Source organism: Balaenoptera musculus, chromosome 6, assembly GCF_009873245.2.
Source record: "Balaenoptera musculus isolate JJ_BM4_2016_0621 chromosome 6, mBalMus1.pri.v3, whole genome shotgun sequence".
Lineage (NCBI taxonomy): Eukaryota > Metazoa > Chordata > Mammalia > Artiodactyla > Balaenopteridae > Balaenoptera > Balaenoptera musculus.
The window spans coordinates 102,980,375-103,002,362 of record NC_045790.1 but is presented as its reverse complement, the minus strand read 5'-3'; the positions used below and the strand labels follow the sequence as shown (position 1 = coordinate 103,002,362).

Here is a 21,988-nt window from a genome sequence, read left to right as displayed (position 1 = left end):
GCCTCATGGTGCAGCCAAAAAAAAAAGAAGGAAACAAACTATTTCATGTTACAGAAAAGGGAAACTATTAGAAATGTGAGAGGGAAACTATGTACAAAGATGTTCATTATAGCATTGTTCATAATAGTAAGAAATCAGAACCAATATGGATGATACATTGTGCATATACCCAGTGAGATATTTTACAGGTGTCCTTTTTAAAAAGAGGACCTAAATGAGCTTATATGCGTGTATCATATGATTTTCACCTTTAATTGTGCTGTACCCTCGGCTTAAATTCACTTTGCCCTCCTTCCCCTTTTCATTGGTATTTTCCTTAACCATTACATCCTGCAAGAAGCCCCTCTGACAACCATCACCATTGTCTACCCACCCCACCCCACCCTACTTTCACCTCCATCCCAACGGTGTGGTGTGAGTTACCCCTATTCTGTGTTTTCAAGATATGCTGAACGGACACTATATCTGCACTTAGTATTATAATGATCTGTTTGTCTATCTTGCCCGCTAAACTTTAACCTTCTTGGTAGTTGGGATTGGGTCTTACTTTTATCACTTCACTGCATAATAAAAATTAGGGAAAGTAGCACCTGCACTTCAAGGTCTTTATGAGGATTCGATGGGAAAATACATGTAAACAGCTGGTGTTCAGTGAATAGCAAGGATGAAGATGATGGAGGAACCATGCTAAGAACAGTGATAAGAGCTGTGTGTTTTTGGTTTTCACAGATAGCCCCAGTGCAGGCCTGGGACCTTGTGGATGGATTTTGGTGGCTATATCATTCTTGTTCACAGTTTTAACTTTCCCGTTGTCAGTATGGATGTGCATAAAGGTAAAGAATATTTCATCAACATCTGGAAAGGGGTCAACTCCTAAGTACCTAAACCCACTGTGTGTGTGTGTTTGTGTGTGTGTGTGTGTGTGTGTAAGAGAGACAGAGAGAGACCATACTGGCCTATAATTCTTAACTCTAGTCACCAATTATAATGGAATCTTAAGACTTCTTTTCAGCCACTGCCCAGTCAGTCCCTCCTGACGATTAAAGTAGGGATCACCATCTAAAATTTTCTGGAGTCAGGGATGTGGGATGGTCCTGTGAGAACAAGTCCTCCAGAGTCAGGATGCTGAGGTGTGACTGCTGGTGCCATTATTTACTGTGTGACCTTTGCGGTGTAAAATGTGAGGAAATAGCAACACCTGCCTTATAGGGCTGTTGTGAGGATTAAATGAATTACGTACTTATCACAACACCTGGCACGTGTTAGTAATACATTAATAACGTTAATAATGTCTATAAAGTTATTAATACTGTGATAAATGACTATCATTTTCATATTCCCAAAAAGAGAAAATATGCTCTAAGAATTTTCAGATTACGTTACTATTATAATTTAAGAATCAGGAGACAAACTATGAGGACTTCAGCGCTTTTTTTTCTGTATTGACAATGCATGAGTAACTGAATAATAATGTTAACAGCTGAGGAGTGAGGGTGTGGATTTGCTTCTGTATACTCTTCTATACTTTCCAGATTTTATACAATGAGTATCTATTGCTTTTATAATCCATAATAAAAGTAAATAACTTGGTTATTTTGGCAGGGCTAATTAAACATTAACCATGTTACCTATAGCTATTATCTGGATTATAGAGAAGAAAACAAAATAGAGGCATCTCACTTGTTTAGAGCAGAAATATATATTTTAAAAGCTATGCGTATAAATAGTTGTACTCCTCATGTTAAATTATTATTTGTGCTTTTAATCTAGATCATAAAAGAATATGAAAAAGCCATCATCTTTAGACTGGGTCGCATCTTACAAGGAGGCGCCAAAGGACCTGGTCAGTACTAGGATTCTGAACTGTTTGCCTGGAGAACGAGATTCGCCCTTTTACTGATGTGATTTCCCTTATGAGGGTCTCTGTTGACTCAGAAGAGAGTTCTCATAGCAGAAGTTGTGCAACAATAGCAGCACTGCCTACCAGGAATTACCCTTTCCTTCCTGCCTCTCCCCTCCCTTTCCTACTTGAGTTGATAAGTTTATCTTAGGCCAAGAATAGCCACAGCTATCGAAATTTGAGCGTGAGAGTCCCTACTGAAATAAATGCTTTCAGTCATTATTTTTGGCAAACTTCGATTAAGCTCCCACTGAGTTCCAGGCTCTGGGAATTCAAGGGAGATGAAAACATAGTCCCTGCCCTCAAGGATCTTACTGCCAGGAGGTGGGACACCAACAAGGAAATAGGTAGTTACAACCGCACATGATAAGTATTACGGTCAAACAGTCACAGATGGCTGTGGAAACCCAGAGAAGGGTGACGACCCCAACTAGTAGATGCTTTCTGGAGGTGACATCTTGGCAGGATGTCAAGATGGTGTGAGGCAGGGGAGAGGTGTTCCCAGCAGAGAATATGTGCAGAGCAATGCAGAGGAGAGCATTGTAGGCTCAGGGAACTGCAGGCGGCCCAGCCCAGCCAGAGTGCAGGATGGGAGGAGAGGGGAGTGGCGGAAGAGGTAAGCGGGGTCAAGGTCGTGCAGGACCTTATACGGCTTGTTCAGGGCTTTGTGTTGGTTCATAGGAGAGAAACTAGCAGGAGTAGAAAGATGACTTGGGAAGTGATTGCATTGGTCTAAGGGAAAACAAATGGGCGACAGTAACAGTGCAGTGAGGAGATGCAATCCACAGGTCTTGTGGGGACAGTTAGATGTGGGAAGAAAGCAGCGGGAGTCAAGGATGACATTCCTGGCTTCTGGCTCATTCACTGAGATGAACTGCTTTCTTTCGGTTTATCAGGTTGATTCTGTTAGAACTGAATGGTGCGGTGAGCTGGTCAGGTGCTGGTGTCTCCCTCTAATCTCGTGTATGTCTCTGTTGCAGGTTTGTTTTTTATTCTGCCATGCACTGACAGCTTCATCAAAGTGGACATGAGAACTATTTCATTTGATATTCCTCCTCAGGAGGTAAGGTTGTCTTTTGCTGTGAATAACTGAGCTATCACGGGGGAAGGGTCCTGGCGTTGAGAGGCAGCAGGGGACAGTGGTCAGAGCAGAGCTTTAGAGGCTGGCTGCCCTCACCATTTTCTGGCTGTGTGACCTTGAGCAAGTTCTTTAACTTCTCTGTGCCTCCGTTTCCTCATCTATAAAATAGAGGTTATAATAACAGGACCTACTTTATGCGGTTCTTGTGAGGACTAAATGAGATACTCTATGTAAAGTGCTTAGAGCAGAGGCTGATAGGTAGTAAGTGCTATGAAAGTGCTTGTCGTTACTATTATTAAAAACGTACTGTCATGTTAATGTAAGTATAATATTACTGTTATCACCGTTGTCATCATTTTTACTACCACACTTCTCCTGTCTGGGTTTCTGATACAATATTCTTCTTACGGTTCTTGACTGTATTCTAACTAAATTGGTTAGAAGCCAAAGAATTAGAAACTGCCCGTTTGGTACTTTAGATAAGCATATAATGTTTTATATTAGTAATTATTTCAGGCTTTTTCAAATTGCTCCACACATCACCGTTGAAACGCACAGCAGAACCCAGAAAGTAGATGGTTGCAGTGAGACAGAGGAATTCCAGCCCTTGGGATTCCCTGTGCAGTGCTTTCCCCACAGCTCCACGCTAAGTGCATCCTACAGCAGCTCCGTCCTGGCCCTTGACGGAGTGATGGCCATCCTGGCACTCGTGTCTAAGGAGTTGTAATAACCGTCGCAGATAGAAAGCCTAAAAACGTGACGACGGGAGGGACAGAAGAAAACTGCCAGTGTTTCCTGGCCACAGGCCAGGTACTCAGCAGAGTGGTGGAGCCTTGTCACAAAATCCAGAAACCAGCTCAGGCACTTCCCTGCTGGCCCTGAGCCAAGTAGTTAGGGAGGTCAGACTTCGTAATCCACACCCACGAGGTGAAACCAGAAATCATTTTCACCCGCAAGAACAAGACTGAGAGCATTGCTGTATTCTCTGCGTGGAAGATTGACTGTTAGGAGCCCCATTCAGGGTAGCGGGGAATTCTCCTGGCACTTTCCTCTGTAAACATGGCAGGCATCTGGCAGGGTCACTGTGAGCTTCTGCCTTCCAGCTGCTTTCTAAACACAGAGCGGATTGGAACTTGGCAAGCAGTCCTTTTTCTGATCCCCTGTGAACTTACTGCAAAGGGAGATAAACACTCTGCCTACAATAATCAGTAGATAGAGAAGTTGCAACTTTACAAAGCTCCAGCTGTGGCAGAGTCACAGTGGCAAGAACTCATTTAGAAATGATACACATTTTCCCATCACATCATAGGAAAAGATTAATTTTCACACAAGATGGTAATATACTGTGTATCTATTTACAAATCCCCCACTTCTCTTCCAGGTTAGAAGTATTTTTAGGTTACTAAAAAAAAAGGATTACTGCTTTGATGCCTTGCAGAACTAAACTGCTACGTATTATCATTGTTTTTATTACTTTCCACGTACATAGCTCTTTACACTCTCAAAAGGGCTTTGTTTCCAAACATCTTCTTCTTTGACCTTCAGAGAAATTTGCATAGACTTGGGCCTCATTATTAGCCCCATCTCACAAATGAGGAATCGCTCAGTCAGTCTAAAGGCCTTGCTGGAGGTCACCGAGGGAGGTGCCGGCAGAGCTGAAACTATAGTTGGGGTCTCCTGACTCTCTCACTCCCATTCTTCATCCCTCACTGTATTCCTGGGACCACGTTTCAGTCCCGTTCATCTCTTGTTTACTGACTACCTGCTGTGTGTCAAGCGCTCTGCCAGTGCTAGAGATACAAAGACAGACTGCCCTCAGGAAGTTCATAGTCTAACAGAGAAGTGATGATGTAGATAAATCATGTCACTGCAGTGAAGGGGCAAAGGAAAGAGTGTTTAACTCTGCCGAGTGAATCAGGGAAGTTCCATAGAGAAGAGGACACTTGAGCTGTGTCTTAAATGATGAGTAAGGACGCTCCAGCCTGAAGCCGTGGGGGAAAGAGAAGGGAGGACGTGCAAGCAGAGGGCCACCTGCAGAAAGGCCTGGGGCATGGAGCATGGTGCATGTGGGGACCTGCGTGTCATCTAGCATAGAGTGTGTGCAGGAGTGGGGAGGAATGAAGCCAGAGGGCAGATGTCAAAGGGCTTTACACCAAGGCAAGGACTTTGCCCTTGAATGTGATAGGAAGCAGTGATGCATTGTGTCCTGTTGAGCATTTTTATGTAGCGTGCTGTAAATATACTTCCACCTTGACCTCACCCTACGAAAACAGTTCCGTTCACTTTTTGTTCTAGTAACACTCTGCTACTTACAGTTCATCAAACCTCGGCTCCCCGGTACCTCTGTTCCTTTCACACATTATTCTCTCTGCCCTGAATACTCTTTCACTCTATCCTCAGAAAATATTTACTTCCTTTTCCAAGACTTAGTTCATGTATCACCTCTGCCACCTAAAGCTGTCCATCCTTTGTCCCTTAGAGCTTCCCTTGATTCCTCAACCTCTTTGAAAGTGGGAACCAAGTTTTTTCATACCTTTATCCCTGGAACATAGCACAGTGCCTGCTGCTAACTGCTACTAGGTCTCAGTATTTGTTAAGTGATCAAATGAAGGAATGGAATTAATAAATAAATGAATGTACTTTGTTAAAATTTTATAGACATAGTTAACATTCTGAAGCTTTGCTCTCTTAGTCCCTTTGGGCTGCTGTAACAAACCACCATAGACTAGGTGGCTTATAAACAACAGAAGTGTATTGCTCACGGTTCTGGAGGCTGAGAAGTGTGAGATCAAGGCACCAGCGGATTTGGTGTCTGATGAGGGCCTGCTTCCACTGTCTTTTCATTGTGTCCTCACATGGTAGAAGCGGGGAGGGATCTCTCTGGGGCCTCCTTTCTAAGGGCACTAATCCCATTCACGAGGGGTTCACCCTCATGACCTAATCACCTCCCAAAGGCCCACCTCCAAACACCAACACACTGGGGATTGGGTTTCAACATGGATTTGGAGGAACACAAACATTTAGTCAATAGCACTTACTAAAGACAATCAGCTAGTGTTTTAAGGTGTTCTGTCACATAACATTCCTTACAGTTTTATTCAAGAAAGAGGTGGTTGACAGTTGTAAAATTGCTTCCTTTGTGTTGTAGATCCTCACTAAGGATTCAGTGACAATTAGTGTGGACGGCGTGGTCTACTACCGTGTCCAGAACGCTACCCTGGCTGTGGCGAACATCACCAACGCTGACTCAGCAACCCGTCTTTTGGCACAAACGACTCTGAGGAACGTCCTGGGCACCAAGAACCTTTCCCAGATCCTCTCCGACAGGGAAGAAATTGCACACAACATGCAGGTGAGGAGTGCACCAGTGCTGCAACTCACCAGAAGTTGGAAAATAAAGCAAAGGGTCAATGGGTGTTTGAGAACTTTTCATCAAGTCAAGTTGGGGAATCACCGGCCTTTTTTTCTTTGTAGAAAAGTTTTCCCAAACTTGATGGAAGGGTATTTTTTTCACATAATTAGCTCATGGGTTAATAACACTCCGATGTGTGCGTTGTTTTTTAATTCCCTCCAGTGTGCATTTTTTTTCCCCAGAATTAGCGTTAACCTTTTTCTTTAGCATAATAGTTCAGAGGCCGTTCTGCAAGATAGCGCAGGTGTAGTTAAAGCCATGTTCTGTGCGAGTCCCGTGACTGCCTTGGCAACTCTTGCGCTTTCCAGTCTTGCTTGTGTAACAGATGATGAATCAAACCTGACTTGTTCAAAAGAGATCAAGTACTATAAATCTGAACTGTTATTACTTGTATAGACTTCACTGTGTGCGAAACCTCTGGTCTTACTCGACGCCCACAGCAACCATATGAAATAGGATAGAATGATTTCGTTCCTACCGTTGTAAAGGGAGGATACTGAAGCACAAAGAAATAACGTGGCTCACACAGAGTCACATTGGCTCAGGAGTGTGCTGGCCACCTGTTTTTATAAGTGAAGTTTTATTGGAATACAGCCACACCCATTGATTAATGTACTACCCATGGCTGCTTTTGACCTGCAAGGGTAGGGTTAGTTGCAACAGAGACTGAAAATAAACCATCACTATCTGACCCTTTTAGGAAAAGTTTGGCCAGCCCACGTTAGCTTATTAGTTAACAGAATCAGGATCCACTCCCCAGTAACCCAGCCTCCCACTTCAGCCTCCCTGCCTGCATGGATGACTGATCTCTCTGCAACCCTCCACCAGTGCCTTACCCGCTCCAAATCCCGATGAGCAGAGCTACCTTAGGCCACTGGGCAGGGGCTGAACATTTCCAGCTTGCCTTCTCTCTTCCTAACAGACTACTCTGGACGATGCCACTGATGACTGGGGAATAAAGGTGGAACGAGTGGAAATTAAGGACGTGAAGCTCCCCGTGCAGCTCCAGAGAGCCATGGCTGCCGAAGCAGAGGCATCCCGGGAGGCCCGAGCCAAGGTAACCTTTTTTTTTTTTGTAGCCCTTTTGTTTTTCCTGTTGAGTTTTCTTTTTTAATTACACAAAGTAAAACGTGTTTGTTGTAAAAAAATTGAAACGATCCTGAAGTAGTGAAGATGAAGGCTCTCCCCATCACTTTAAATTGTATTTCCCCCAGAGGCCAGCACTCTTTAACAGCTTAGCGTACATACTTGAAGATTTCCATTTGGGGTTTATTTGACTAGGTTATTAGTCCACTGGCTTGTTTGGTTTACAAAAGTGGGATCATACAATACATAACTGTTCTTCACCTTGGTTTTTTCACTTAACAGTATCTCCTGGGAATAGCTGTACACAGAGAGCTACCTCGTTCTCACTGCACATCCCATACATTATTCTCCTAGTGCCCTATTAAGGACACATTAACAGTTCTGACTTCAGAGCAGACGGGCAATTTCATCAGTTTGCTTACCATTCATTCCTTCCTTATTTTTGTCTTCTGTTTCATTCTCTGTCTTTTCCCAGGTTCTTCTTCCTTCTTACTGTTTCCTCTTCCTTTCTCTCCTCTTCTCTTTTTTTCACTTCTCTTTTTTTCACTTCTCTTTCTTTGATGTCTGCTTTTTATCCCCCCCTCTTTTTTTTAATCATTATCCCTGCCTATGTCTTAACCCTATGTGGGTACGTGACCCCCATGGGAGGTGCTGGGGGAATATTTGTGAACCTGGAAAAGAGGATCTATTGAGATGATAGTGCATAAGGATACAGGGATATCTCACCAAACCCAAGGGTAGGAAGTAGAGTCAAGCCTCACCAGAACTGGAGCCAGAGACCAGAAAGCAGCCTCAGGGGAGGCAGGCATTCCATATCCTGGGCCACGTCTCGCTGCAGACAGCTGGAGGGGGAGAATGTCTGACTCCCAAGTGCACGTCTCCCCAGTTGAACGCTAAAGGAGACACACCAGCCCCGATTCCAAATTCACAGCTGAGTGATTCTTTTCAGTCCAACTTCACTCAAAGATCCTAATAAGGTCCCACAGCCCCTTACCTATGAATGGGTGGAGGAAGAGGGATAGTTTTCATAGGAGTGGTTGCTGTGGATGTGACAGATCTCCCAGGACACCAGGAGCGAACCAATTTGTTGCCGTTAGAAAACAGTAGTAACTGGTGATAATCGGCTAACCACAGAACCCTGCCCTTCTGTTAGGATGCCCTGTAAGCCACAGATTGGTCACTATAATTTTTTAGCCAGCACCAAATAGAATAGTAGCTCATTTGACACACTGCATCCCGAATTTTCTACTAACCAGGATTTTTAGATTTTCCTAATGTGTTCATTGATGCTTGTGATGACACTACAACACCCTCAAGTACTTTCTCTCCAAACCATCATATTTTATTTAGAAGATTAAATTACATTTGTGTTAATGATATTAAATATGCCCCACTATAATTTAGTTATTTGGAAGATTAGGAATCGCTTTTACCTAGAATATGTCATTAACCAAAAGCCCCATTTCCAAACCATATTGAATAATAAAATTTATCATACATAGAATACGTAGAGTATCGGAGCCTGAAGGGTCCTTAGGGATTATCTTCTGAAGGTGACAAATACCTGGCCCAGAGGCTGCCACTCCACCCTCCGGCTCCCAGGCCATTAATTAACCACAGCACTGTCTTCCCCTGAGCTTGACTTGACCTTAGAACTGTGCTGAAGCACTCCAGGTAACAACCTGCAACTGCTTGGAATTGGCCCTAAACATGAAACTTATTTGCCATCTCACTCTTTAGATGAAAACATCAAAGCCCAGAAAAGTTATGTGTTTCCTTGAAAAGCACACGGTTGATTAGTGACCATGGAGATTAGAATTTCTTCTGCTCCTCGCTGCCTCCTCTGGGACTTTCCAGGACGGACCAAGTCTCTTCTACCAGCATTCTCACCAGTTAGGAAAGAGAGCTCCTGACTTCCCTTTCTAACAATAAGAAGAGATAAAGGAAGCCGGTTAGAATTCTGAATTACTGTGCTCTCACTTGGGTGAGGCTGTCTTTAAGGTTGCGGTTAACACACAGAATCACAATGAGTCTCATCCTTCCATAAGGTACAGTAACCCCACAACAGCCATAAGGCCCTGTACTCAAGTTCTCAGGGAAATAGGGGTCACCGTTTCTTCAACAAATAAACTGCAGAGGAAAAGGGTGGAAGAGTCTATAGATTAAGAGACTTCAGAGAAAAATTCCTCAAGTTAATTGGCCATCAGGGAAATGCAAATGCAAGTCACAAGCAGATGCCACACTAACCATCCACCAGAATGGCTTAAAAAAAGAAAAAAGAAAGCAAAAGATCCAAGTGTGGGTGAGGGAGGAGGTCTTGTTGGTGAGAATATAGATCGGAACAACCACTCTGGAAAACTGTCAGTCTGTATGTATCTGCGAGGAATGCACGTGTTTGTTTACCAAAGGGCACGTGCTGGAGTGTTCACTCCAGTACTCCAGCAGCACTTTGTAATTACCCCCGACTGGCAACTACCCACATATCCATTGCTAGCTGGATGGATAAATAAACATGGTTGATTCATACGAAGGTGTACTGCACAGCAAAGAGAATGAACGTGTAAGTGCTCATAGGCGTAATTGTGAGAGAAAGGTCACAAAAGAGGACAGATTCTCCTGAACGTGTTATGATATGTTAGGGGGACCTCTTTTTAAAGTTTTCAGACCAACTCTTAATGACTGGAAATGGAATGTCTTCCGTGCTTGCAAATTCTCCCTTATTTCCTTTTTCACGGTTCTCAGAAAAGTGCCTGGCATGTGCTTTCGGGCTCCTATCTCTGGGGCTACTCATCTAATAATGGAGAGGGTGGGGTGCAAGAATGCAGGTCACCTGTCTTGGCGCTTCCCTCAGAGCAGCCCCCCTGGGCCACAGGAGGAGACAGCAGGACCGCCCACGTACCTGAAAATGCCAGCTTTCGACACGACGGTCTGTAAATATGAAGTGCCGATTGACAGGGGACTACTGCACTTTTTGCAGAAGGCGCACACACCCACGGGTAGCTTGCGTTGCTTCCTAACGTCCTACCCACAGTGCCCTCCTGGCCTGTATTAGACGCAGCCTGTGGTATTGTGTTCACCTCTTGGGCAGCCCACTCAGGGTAGCTTTTCTATTAACCAAATGTGAGACGGCCGGGTGGGTCTGGCTTCCCAGCCAAGAGATGGTGTATTGATTGGTAGTGGGAGATGAGCTATCTTTGCAGTCGGTCCATGTCCAGACAGAAAAAAGGACCTAACTGGACATCTGAGATGACATGGAAGGAAAATCAGAGCCTGCCATTCTCGTGGCAGGGTCGGCTTGTGCGTTCTCTCCAGTGTTTGCCTGGGAGGACAGTTCCCGGCTTCCCTTTCAGTACGGCTGGCACTGGCCCCTGCTCACACATCTAGTAGGGCATAATGGTTTGCCTTGATAAATTAAGGTTTTTATCCTCCAATCTGGGTTCCATCTCCCAGTAAGTATCCCCTGTCTCACCGAATGCACCGCAATCCAGGAACCTGGACTCAGCCTCTGTCCCCCTCTGGTCCCATCCCAGTCCGCCCCACACTGTTGAGTCTCCCTCCTGAGCAGCGCCCCAGTCCGTTTCCTCCTCCATCCCCACTGCCGGTGACTGGCACCAAATCACTCTGAAAGCTGTCCCTCTCGGTCTTTTCTCTTACTGATGCTCAGACATGTGTCGGAGTGTTTGCTCAAACTAGATCTGATGAGGGTTCCCATCGCCTCCGGGATGAAGACGAACACCCGAGCTTGTGCTGCCCTTCCTACCCCGCCCCATTCCCCCCCAACACCTTCCCACCTTCTCCCATTCATCTCCCACCTTCCCACCCTGCCTCATTCATCCCCTACCTTCCCTTCTTCCCCAGAGTGCTCATCCCCTTACAGGGTCCTGGAATACACCAGCTTTTTTACACCTCAGTACCTTTTCATGTGTTCTGCCTGAAATATTCTTTCTCATCTTAATCCAAACAGCAAGGCTTTTGTCCTGTAATGTTCAGCTTCTTCTGTAACCTCACCACTTCACCTTCTGCAAAAATTGCTTTCCTCTCAGTGCTGGCATTTGTACATGTCTCTGTCAGCATTTGTCACACTGGAATGAAATGACCTGCTTCCAGTCTGTCTCCCCTACTTGGCCAGGAGCTGAGGGAGGCGGGGGAGTTCCCCCTCTATCCCTAGCCCCTCACAGGGCTTGACACCTGGGAGGCCCCCAACGTTTACTGTATACGTGAATGAAATTGTACTGGTCATAAGACCATTGCTTTTAATTCTGATATTCACAGCAGTGTTAAGAACCATTAATATTTTGAGATCCCTGTGAGAACAACCTAACTACCCTTTTAGTCTTGAGGATTATGGTATCTTTACACCTCTTCTCCTAGGATTATGAATTAGAAGTAACTGCCTTGATTTGGCTTCTGAATCTTTTAGGAATTAGGGCATAAGTGGATCCAAAAATTAGGTCTTGACTTGTCGCTTGCCCTTCCTACATAATTAGCCTCCGTTTATACACTCAACATATAATAGACCTTCTCTGTCTTCCTCACAATGGTCCCATGAGGTAGGTGCTATCCCATTTTAAGAATAAGAAACTGAGGCTCAGAATGTTAAATACAGTAAGTCCCCTACATACGTACCTTCAAGTTGCGAACTTTCAAAGATGCAAACGTGCGTTCGCGTGTCCAGTCACATAAGTTAGTTCACGTGTCTGGGTTACATTGTCGTGTGCGTGCATCCTCTACAAGTGGTTGTGCTTTTGTGTACCTTACAGTACTTTATAGAGTACAGTAGTACAGTATCTTTATCTAGGATGTCCGGAAGCAAGTGTAGAAGCAGCGGTATATAGCCAACTGTGTTAGTTGGGTACCTAGGCTAACTTTGTTGGACTTAACGAACAAATTGGACTTACGAACGTGCTCTCAGAGCGGAACTCGTTCGTTTGTGGGAGACTTACTGTAACCTTTCTGAGGACATTCAGCTAGGAACGGTTAGGTTTGCAATTTGAGCTTGAGACCATCCAAACTCCAAAGCCCCTGCCCTCCCCACCACTCCAGTGATCTTCAAACTTTTTGCTCATGTAACCCCTCAAAGAATTTAGAAAAACTCTGCGTCCCATCTCACATTTTAAATAGACATGTAAAATTTTTCATTTTGAATGTATATACTTGTCAAGCATGTAAGTCCTGGCATGTTTTAAATATTGACATTTTAAAATGAAACTGTTAACATCATTCTTTTAAATGTATCCAGTGAAATTTTGATAACGTAATGATTTCATCCTCTGTTTTATAGAATGATGAAAGAATAAGTTCTTTTAGCAATTAGGAATTTTTCATTTTTTCTTTTTCTCCTTGAACTTATATTTCCATTCCAACTCCCCCACAGAGTCTTTTCCTAATATAATGTATTTTGTCATGAATTATTTTCTCACCCTTCTGGAACACATTTAGTATATAAGTTAAAATATTTTTAAAATTTCTCTGACTACAAGCAAGGGTCTCAATGAGATGAATGAGGAATGAATTCATGTCTTTGTAGATGGCTGTTACTTATTGCTAGAATAAGACAAGATTCAGCATCAATTCTACTTTTCATTTTTACAGGTATAAGGAGTAAGAAACTTTATTTATATAAATAAGTAGATGGAATTGGAAGTTTTTTTTAGGTAACTTTATACAATTCTTAGCACTCCCTCTGAATTTACGTGCTAAAAAATCCTACAGTGATCTTTCATCAAAAAATATTTTTAATTATCCATCCATCGGCTTGCAGTACAATAAGGTCCTCTTCTCTTTCTTTGAAATCAAAGAATTGGAAATCCATCTGACTTGCAAAAGGCTTTGTATCCAGTCATTGGGGTCATTCATTCACTTTCTCAGCCCCTACACAGTATTCTGAATTGTCTTCTTGTTTGGTGCACTAGAAATGGGAGAAAGGCAATAAATAGTAAAAGAGGATGTCTTGACCTCAGGCACATATTCAGGCAAATCAGTTACAGGAAAAAGAACATACAGGAACTGAGTCTGGAAATTGATTTCCTTAGAACTATTCTGGCCGACTCCCAGGAAGGCTTTGTGTACCACCTGAGCTAGACGTACCCCGGGTTGAACTGCTCAGCACCCGCCGTGTTCTCTGGTTTGACTTCTCCTTGCCACTGTTCTGTAGGTCATTGCAGCTGAGGGAGAAATGAATGCATCCAGGGCTCTGAAAGAAGCCGCCATGGTCATCACCGAATCTCCTGCTGCCCTCCAGCTCCGGTACCTTCAGACACTGACCACCATTGCTGCTGAGAAAAACTCGACCATCGTCTTCCCTCTGCCCATAGATATGCTGCAAGGCGTCATAGGGGCAAAACAGTGAGCCATGTAGGCCAATGCAGAGATGAGCTCTTCCCTCCTAAGGATGAAGTGAGGACCAAACCAGCCTCTAACCCATAAGGAGGGAATAGGGCAGGAACCTTGACTTTCCTCCCTCCCTTCCTTTTTCCATATGTTGAGTGTGATGTTCTTAGAACGTGTAGTGCTCCTAGCCACAGATGAAGGTTGTTGGCTTGTAAATACTACGTGAGAGTATGATTTATGTAAGATAATCTCTCACTCTAAAATACTTAAAAGTTCATATTTTTAGATTGTTATGCGATAGGTTAAATCCATCTTCTTTCGAATTTCATTGAGTCATTCTGTGCCCTCTATCAGCAGCCAGGCCAAAAGTAGGAAGGTAGACTATCATCCCCACCTGACATCCTGGCTGGACAAATGTTTTGCAGAGAACAGTGACCTCGGGCTACAACCAGCTTCTCTGGGCCACATGTGCCTTACTTCCGGGGAATCTCAGTTAAGGAAATTTTCCTAACATCAGTTTACCTTCTAAACTCAAACCGCCCCACCCACACCCCCGATGTTGCAAAATAATCCTTACTTGAGAGTAGACATTTTCTTGCCAGTACCTGTTAGCGCTGGAGAAAAAGGTGAAGATTAAGGAAAATGATTACCCTAACTCTTGAAAGACTTCTAAATCCATTGCTATAGAGGTCCTTTTAAAATAATGTGGGTGGTTTTTTCTTTTAACTTCTTTGAGCCCCTTTATGAGTAAATGATTCCTCTGTGGTCTTTCAAACCAGCTAAATACTTGTCACAAAAGTGCTTTTTTTCTCACTTTTGCCTATTTTCATATATCAGGTTCTAAATAGTTTTGATTTTTTAAAATAAAATTTTCTCTAAGTTCTATAAACCATTGTTTGTATACCCATTTGAATAGCTTAAGGGACTAGTACTTTAAAAAAATATATCTTCAGAAAACCCTTATATTTTACTGTCTGCTTGCTATCGACTCGTGTACACTGTGAGCTATCTTGGTTACCATTCATTAAGTAGTAGAAGGAATTCATAGTCTCTCGGGCACACAATATCCAAGGAGCTTGGGAAGATGCTCTCAAACTTAGCATATCTATATAGGTGTAGATCTTTTTTATTTCCCTGGTGATTTTTTTTTTCTGTCGTATATGGTGATGCTGAAGGAGGAAGTGGTCAGACCTGAACCACCACTGCTGTAATATTAAGAAGCACCTTCCCGTTTCACAAATGCCTGTGAAGCCAAGTAATCTGGCATTCTTCTGTTGGTCTGGAAAGCCGCCTGGTGACATTTGTACCACTTCCTCTTTGAAGCTCTGAGTTCACCTAGAAAAGTCTTAAGAATAGCAGCTTCCTTACCCAAAGCTGCCCTTCATATCTGTCCTTAGCTGGGTCACTCTGTCAAATCCCAGCCTCCGAGAGTCCCCTCCCCAACAGCCCATTTCTAAGGTTATTTTACAAAACCTTGAACCACCATGGATCCAGGTGCCTGGCTGAGTTCATTAGATATACAATATACAGAGCATTTTGGCTTGGAACTCAAGCTGCATTTATATTTTGAATTTTTAAATAATGATTTTCTCTCTTTTGTGAGGTGGTTCACCCTTGACCGCTGAGGACCAGGAGACAACCACATTTCCTGGCTGAAAACCTCTTGTCAGACTTAGAGGTTCAATGCTTTCTGTTCCTTGAGTCTATCTCCAGATACCAAACAGCCTTCGCTCTTCTGCCTTGTGGATTCATAGTCCAAAAGGTTGGAATTAAATTGCCTGGGAAGGAGGAGGCATAGAAGGAGCTCTAGGATGACAGTGTTAGTACGAGAGTTTTTCCAGGTGGCCTCCCTTTCCAGTGCTGTACATAATAAAGTGTGCACTTTTACTAATTTTCTTTGGGTGAGAGAAATTTTCTTTGGGTGAGTCTGTTTCTGCCTGCATTTCCCGTATGTGGATTTCGTTTTTCAGAAGTGGCACATCAGTTCCTCCAGTCCTGGACTAGCCGCTTTGGCTTCTGTGTGCTTTTCCTGGGCCAGAGGAGGAGGAGAGGCCGTGGTCCATCTGCCGTCTCTCATGTCTTGGCTCCCTCTGGTGCACCTGCCTGCAGTTTCCCTGGGGAGTTTGAGATCGATGAATCCTTGGCTGGGCTCATTTCTCTTTGCCTTAATCCAAACAGGACAGGACCTCACTTCTTGCTGTCACCCAGCTAATCACACTGGCATACCCCCTACTTAAAAAGAGAAATAAATGATATAAAACTAATGGGTGTTACCTGCCACAGTCAACCTTCAAAGAACCATCTTGAATTAATGGCTACTGCTTGTGAAGCATTAGGTACATACATTCTATCATTTTATCTTCAAAACAACTTGATGAGGGACTTCCCTGGCGGTCCAGTGATTAAGGCTTTGTCCTCCAATGCAGGGGGTGCAGGTTCATTCCCTGGTCAAGGAGCTAAGAGCCCACATACCTCAGGGCCAAAAAACCAAAACATAAAACAGAAGCAATATTGTAACAAATTCAATAAAGACTTTAAAAATGGTCCACATCAAAAAAAACTTAAAAAAAAAAAGGACTTCCCTGGTAGCACAGTGGTTAAGAATCCGCCTGCCAATGCCGGGGACACGGGTTCGAGCCCTGGTCTGGGAAGACCCCACACGCTGCGGAGAAACTAAGCCCGTGTGCCACAGCTACTGAGCCTGTGCTCTAGAGCCCACAAGCCACAACTACTGAGCCCAAGCACCACAACTACTGAAGCCTACGCGCCTAGAGCCTGTCCTCCACAACAAGAGAAACCACCGCGATGAGAAGCCCACACACCGCAACGAAGAGTAGCCCCCACTCCCCGCAACTAGAGAAAGCCCGCGCGCAGCAACGAAGACCCAATGCAGCCAAATAAATAAATAAATAAAAATATTTACTAAAAAAAAACAGCTTGATGAGACACATTTTTAGCCATTTTATCGATGAGGACCCTGGGGCTCAAAGGTTAAAAGTTACCCAAAGTCACATGGGTAGTAAGGAGCGGACTCGGGATTTGAACATGGATCTAACACCAAAGACTCCTAAGTTGTCTGAATGTATCCTGGCGAGGCAGTGCCTGCATCCTCCACTTTCATATACACACCACCACCCACAGTCTTTTTATATGTAGATCACTTTTCAAGACTGTCAAGGTTCATTTGACTAGTGAAACTTGGCATTCATACCCAAGCAGGCCTTAAACTCTAGTTTTGGACCATCAGATCTAGGCTTCGGTCCAAATGAAGGAAGTAGATTGGGTGTTGGTAACCACATTGTTAGAACACACTGGCCTGAGTGGGAGGAAACCAGGGTTCCATGGATCTTTGAAGCTTCGTGGCCTTTTAAACTATATTATCTCTGTGAGCTTCACCACGCCGGGCTTCACAAGGTTACTAGCTAGTAAAGAACCACCTGTTTCCAAACTTCTTTTTAGCAGCAACCCTCTTTTTTCTATTTCCAAAGGAAACTATAAAGTAAAAGATTTAAAATGCCTCTTATCAGGATAAATTCTTAAGTTCACATTTATAACATTTACTTAATGTCAATCGAGACTGTTTTGAAAAAAATTAATCAGAGTTACAAAAGGCAATTACAGCCTTAAATTAGGCTCTACATTCAATTTCTCCATTTTATTTCGCCTGTGATATTTGTTACCACTTTAAAAACGGAATTTGAATCAAACATTTGTAAAATCACTGAAGCACCTCAGAATTCTACAGACCCCAGTTTAAAAATCACTGCTCTTGATGCTTTTCCCACTACACCCTTGAACGTGTAAGGTGACCTCAGATAGTTCATACTCCTTTCTGAGCCTCATTTTCCTCACCTGTAAAATAAGAAGTTGAGTTCCACCTGTTTGGGTCTCAGACCTTTAGAGAAAGTGTTGGAAGCTATAAGCACAAATTTGTACACAACTTTAAGAGATGCACTGACCCCACCGCCATGCCTGTCCAAAGACTCGAGAACCATTGGACTAGATAGATGATCTAAATTTAAGATCTTTCCTAATTTCAGCAGCTCTGGGCTCAGATCAGGCTGGGATTTGCCTAAATGAGTCACACTTGGGAATAGGATGCAGCCCTTTTCAATCCACCCTATAGCCAGAGTTTGTTGACAAAGGAAATTGAAACGACTAACAGATTTCAGGAAGCTCTAGAAACTTAGTAACCATAATGGAGGCTGGGAATCTTCCCACAAAGATTCTGAAAAAAAAACAGGCTGGAAATTAAGCCCTCTGAAAATTACTAGACGTCATAAAACTGTAAGGAACCATTACTGTTCATTATTATTTTTAGCATCTGACTCCAAAAAAGTCTCCCACAAAATGGCTGTCTACCCAGTGTCCATTTACCCCCTTCCTCCTCCCTAGGAACCATGACTTTAGGTTTCTTCCCATTAGAGCTCTTATCTCAGGGGAAGAGGAATCCAATCCCAGCTCCTGTTATGAATTTAACTGGCCTATTGATAATTCTATCCCCCAGCCCATGATTTGGTCATGAATGGTCATGTAACCCCATACGGGCTCTTGAGATCTGAGGAGAGGTTTTCTATGGACTGGGGGATAGTTCCTCCTCCCTTTTCTGGGAGAACTTCTCAAAACAATCCTTTATCTTTTCCTTTGGGCATTGCCATGCATGGGTGTGACAGACAGGACGCCTACAGGTATTTCACTACCAGATCCGGAGTGGCAGAGCCAAGAGAATCAACAAGAAACCCAGACAGATCCAATGGGTTTAGTCAACCAAGATGGCCCCCTAAACTCTGCACTACCATTTATGAGAGCATATAAGTGTGCTTATGGTTTTAATTTGATTTGAGTTGGTTTTCCACTGCTTATAGCCAAAAATATCCTATCTGATCCAGGGTGTAGTGGGTCTTTCCCTCCATGGTTATGTACTAAGTCCTGCTGTGGACTAGGCTCTGTGGTTTTACCAAATAATAATAATAACATTTTCACCATTTTTGAGCATTTACTATGTGCCAGGTATTGTATTAAGCATAATCTCATAAAAGTCGTAGTTGGGTAGGCTCTGTCCTTATTCCCATTTTGCAGCTAAGGAAGCTACAAAGAAGTAAGATTACACTGCTGATTAGTGGTGTAGCTAGAACTTGAACCCAGGTCTGACTTCAAAGCCTCACTTTCAACCCCTATATTGTACCACCTCCAGTTAGGTACTATATGAATACAATATTACCATTTTGCAGGTGGGGAAGCTGAGGCTCACAGAAATTTTCTGTCCTATCCCTAGTGCCTTGCACACGGCCTGGCATAAATATATATCTGTTGAACTGAATTGTCCAAGATGGGATGCAGGATCCAAGCCCAGACCAACCTCTTTCCAAGAGACACCCCCTGGGCACTTGTCATGGCATTTCGCAATGACTTCTCCACTGTAGACGATGGAATCCAACGTCTCTCAAAAACCGTTAGGAAGAGGCTTCCCTGGTGGCGCAGTGGTTGAGAATCTGCCTGCCAATGCAGGGGACATGGGTTCGAGCTCTGGTCTGGGAAGATCCCACATGCCGCGGAGCAACTGGGCCCGTGAGCCACAACTACTGAGCCTGCGCGTCTGGAGCCTGTGCTCCACAACAAGAGAGGCCGCAATAGTGAGAGGCCCGCGCACCACAATGAAGAGTGGCCCCCGCTTGCCACAACTAGAGAAAGCCCTCGCACAGAAACGAAGACCCAACACAGCCAAAAATAAATAAATTAATTAAAAAAATAATAATAAAAAAAATGTGCAGTGAAAAAAAAAACAAAAAACAAAAAAACTGCTGATCCCAACCCCGCTTCACACCAATTAAAAAACAGAATTTCTAGGCATGAGGCCCAGGCACTGGGTTTAAAAAAAAAAAAAAAACCGTTAGGAAGAGAAAAATATGTGGTTGAAGTGATAGTGTTCCTGACTCATTATTTTGTCTTTGAGAGAAAAAAATATGGAGTCCAAGCAACTCCATTGCCTCAGGCAACTTCCTTTCTCAGAGTAGGCAGACCTCTCTCTCTGAAGCCACAGACACTAATTAACCGAAATTGGCCAATAAACTGCCTTGAATGCCAAAAAATGGAAATGAAGAATGCATGGCAGGTTCACCTGCCTTTGATCTTCCACAGCGAGCTGGCTCTGTCTAGACAAGCCTCCACCTTCCTCTAGCGAAGGCCCTACAAGCTCCAGGTGGTAAAGGCTGCCTTTGTTCCAGAACTTTGCATTTGTCAAGTTGATAGCTTTGACCATGAAAGTGGCCCTTTGGAGTAGAGGTAGGCATTACAAGATCAAGTTCAAACCCCTCAGCGTGGCATTTGAGGCCCTCCGTGAACTCTCGGCTTCCCCACCTTCTGCTCCAGCCCCCTGGGCTGCTGTCTGTCCCTGAGTACAACATTCTCCCTCAGAGCTCCATCTCTGTATAGCTCCATACCCTGCCTGAGATGACCTGACTCCCGCCCCGCCCCGCCGCTCCATGTTTCACCTGGGAAATTCCTTCCCCACTACTCTCCTCACTTCTGCGATGAATCAGACTCTATTGAAGTAGGGCCCCTAGGGAATTTACGGTTTTAAAAACTCCCTGGGCAATTCGGGTGAGCAGAACGGTGTAAACACACACACACCCTTCCCACCGCATACACCCTCACACTGGCTTCTGTTTTTCTGCCGTCCTATGAACAGGAGTTTTCCCTCTGTAACTTGATGGGGATGGGTTGGGGACGTGGCATGGAACAAAAAAGGGGAAAACGCGGAGAGAAAAGACCAGAAGGATAGAGGGGAGGGAAGGGGATCTGTCTCCCAGCAGTTCCTTGGACTGGTCTGGGATCTCCATGGAGAAAAGGTTTAGAGACGTAAGTTCATGGAGACATCTAAGAGGGACTTCGTGACAAACGGAGCATGAGCGAAGAGTCAGGGTCGGGGGCACCAAGTGGGGCACAGAGGAAGTCCCTCTTCCACACCCCAAAGACTGCAAACTTCAGGAGCATCCAGGGGCACCTCATGTCAGCAGAAACACTTGTGGGAACCAGAGGAAGCAAGGAAGATCCAGGCAGATGTTACAGGGTGTGGTACCTTGCCCACTTTCTACTACAGGGAATGTAAGTGACTCAGGGGTCCAGCTGCTGGCTTTGAACTCCTGCCGACGGTGCTCCAAGGCCATGCCTCCCAATGACTGAGTGTAGTGGGGAGATAAGACACACCCCACCCCTGGGAGACCTTCAAATCCTTTGTTGGCTGATTTGACTTGGGCTCCAGAACATTTTAAATCAAACAAATATTTGTACACCAAGGTTCACAGCAGCATTATTCACAATAGCCAAAAGGTGGAAATGACCTGAGTGTCCATCGATGGATGAATGGATAAATAAAATGTGGCATATACACACAATGGAATATTATTCAGCCACAAAAAGGAATGTAATTTTTACATGTGCTGTAAAATGTATGAATTTTGAAAACATTATGCTGAGTGAAATAAGGAAGACAGAGGACAAATGCATGATTCCACTTATATGAGGTACCTAGAATAGGCAAATTCATGAAGACAGAAAGTGGAATACAGGTTGCCAGGGGCAGAGGGGAGGGGGGAATAGGAGTTATTGTTTAATGGGCACAGAGTTTATGTTGGAGATCATGAAAAAGGTTTGGGTATAGACAGTGGGGACGGCCACATAACATTGTAACTGTATTTAGTGCCACTGAATTGTACATTTACAAATGGTCAAAGTGATAAAATATTATGTTATGTATAGTTTACTACAATAAAAAATAATAACAAAAATGGGACTCTATCATTAAATATTTTTCTTTTTTTACTTCGGCTCAAGGACTTCCCAAAAGCTTTGCTGAAGCTTGCTGGACTGCACGGCCATCTACGATGCATCCACCCAACCCCTCTTCCTCCCTCCTTCACTTGGGGTCAGACTTGCATCTCAATCTGATGGCTCTCCAGCCTCCTGGTTCCCTCCCGATTTCCTTCCACGTAAGCATTTTACCCCTAGTACAATCGATACCCGTTTCACCTCACTGCTTCTCAGCGGACCATGATTCACGCACGAGGTGAATGAAGCTGACTTACTGGTTCACAGACAGAAGCCATGCCTCCCCCTTCCCCTTCCCCGCCCCGGGGCCCTTCTCAGAGCAATGACCAGGACAAACTGAGCCACAGCAGGG

The 21,988-nt window shown here is 44.1% G+C and overlaps 1 protein-coding gene across 1 annotated transcript in view; it reads left to right on the top strand.

The window, feature by feature from the left end:
* Positions 1-15,701, top strand: part of STOM (stomatin) — a 31,121-nt gene extending 15,420 nt beyond the window's left edge. Inside the window, exons 2-7 of the mRNA XM_036855512.1 lie at positions 730-833; positions 1,771-1,843; positions 2,881-2,963; positions 6,130-6,333; positions 7,316-7,450; positions 13,634-15,701. Of these exons, the coding sequence (XP_036711407.1) occupies positions 730-833; positions 1,771-1,843; positions 2,881-2,963; positions 6,130-6,333; positions 7,316-7,450; positions 13,634-13,828 (794 nt within the window). The 3' untranslated portion in view covers positions 13,829-15,701. The remainder of the gene's footprint in view (positions 1-729; positions 834-1,770; positions 1,844-2,880; positions 2,964-6,129; positions 6,334-7,315; positions 7,451-13,633) is intronic.
* Positions 15,702-21,988: the final 6,287 nt, after the last annotated feature.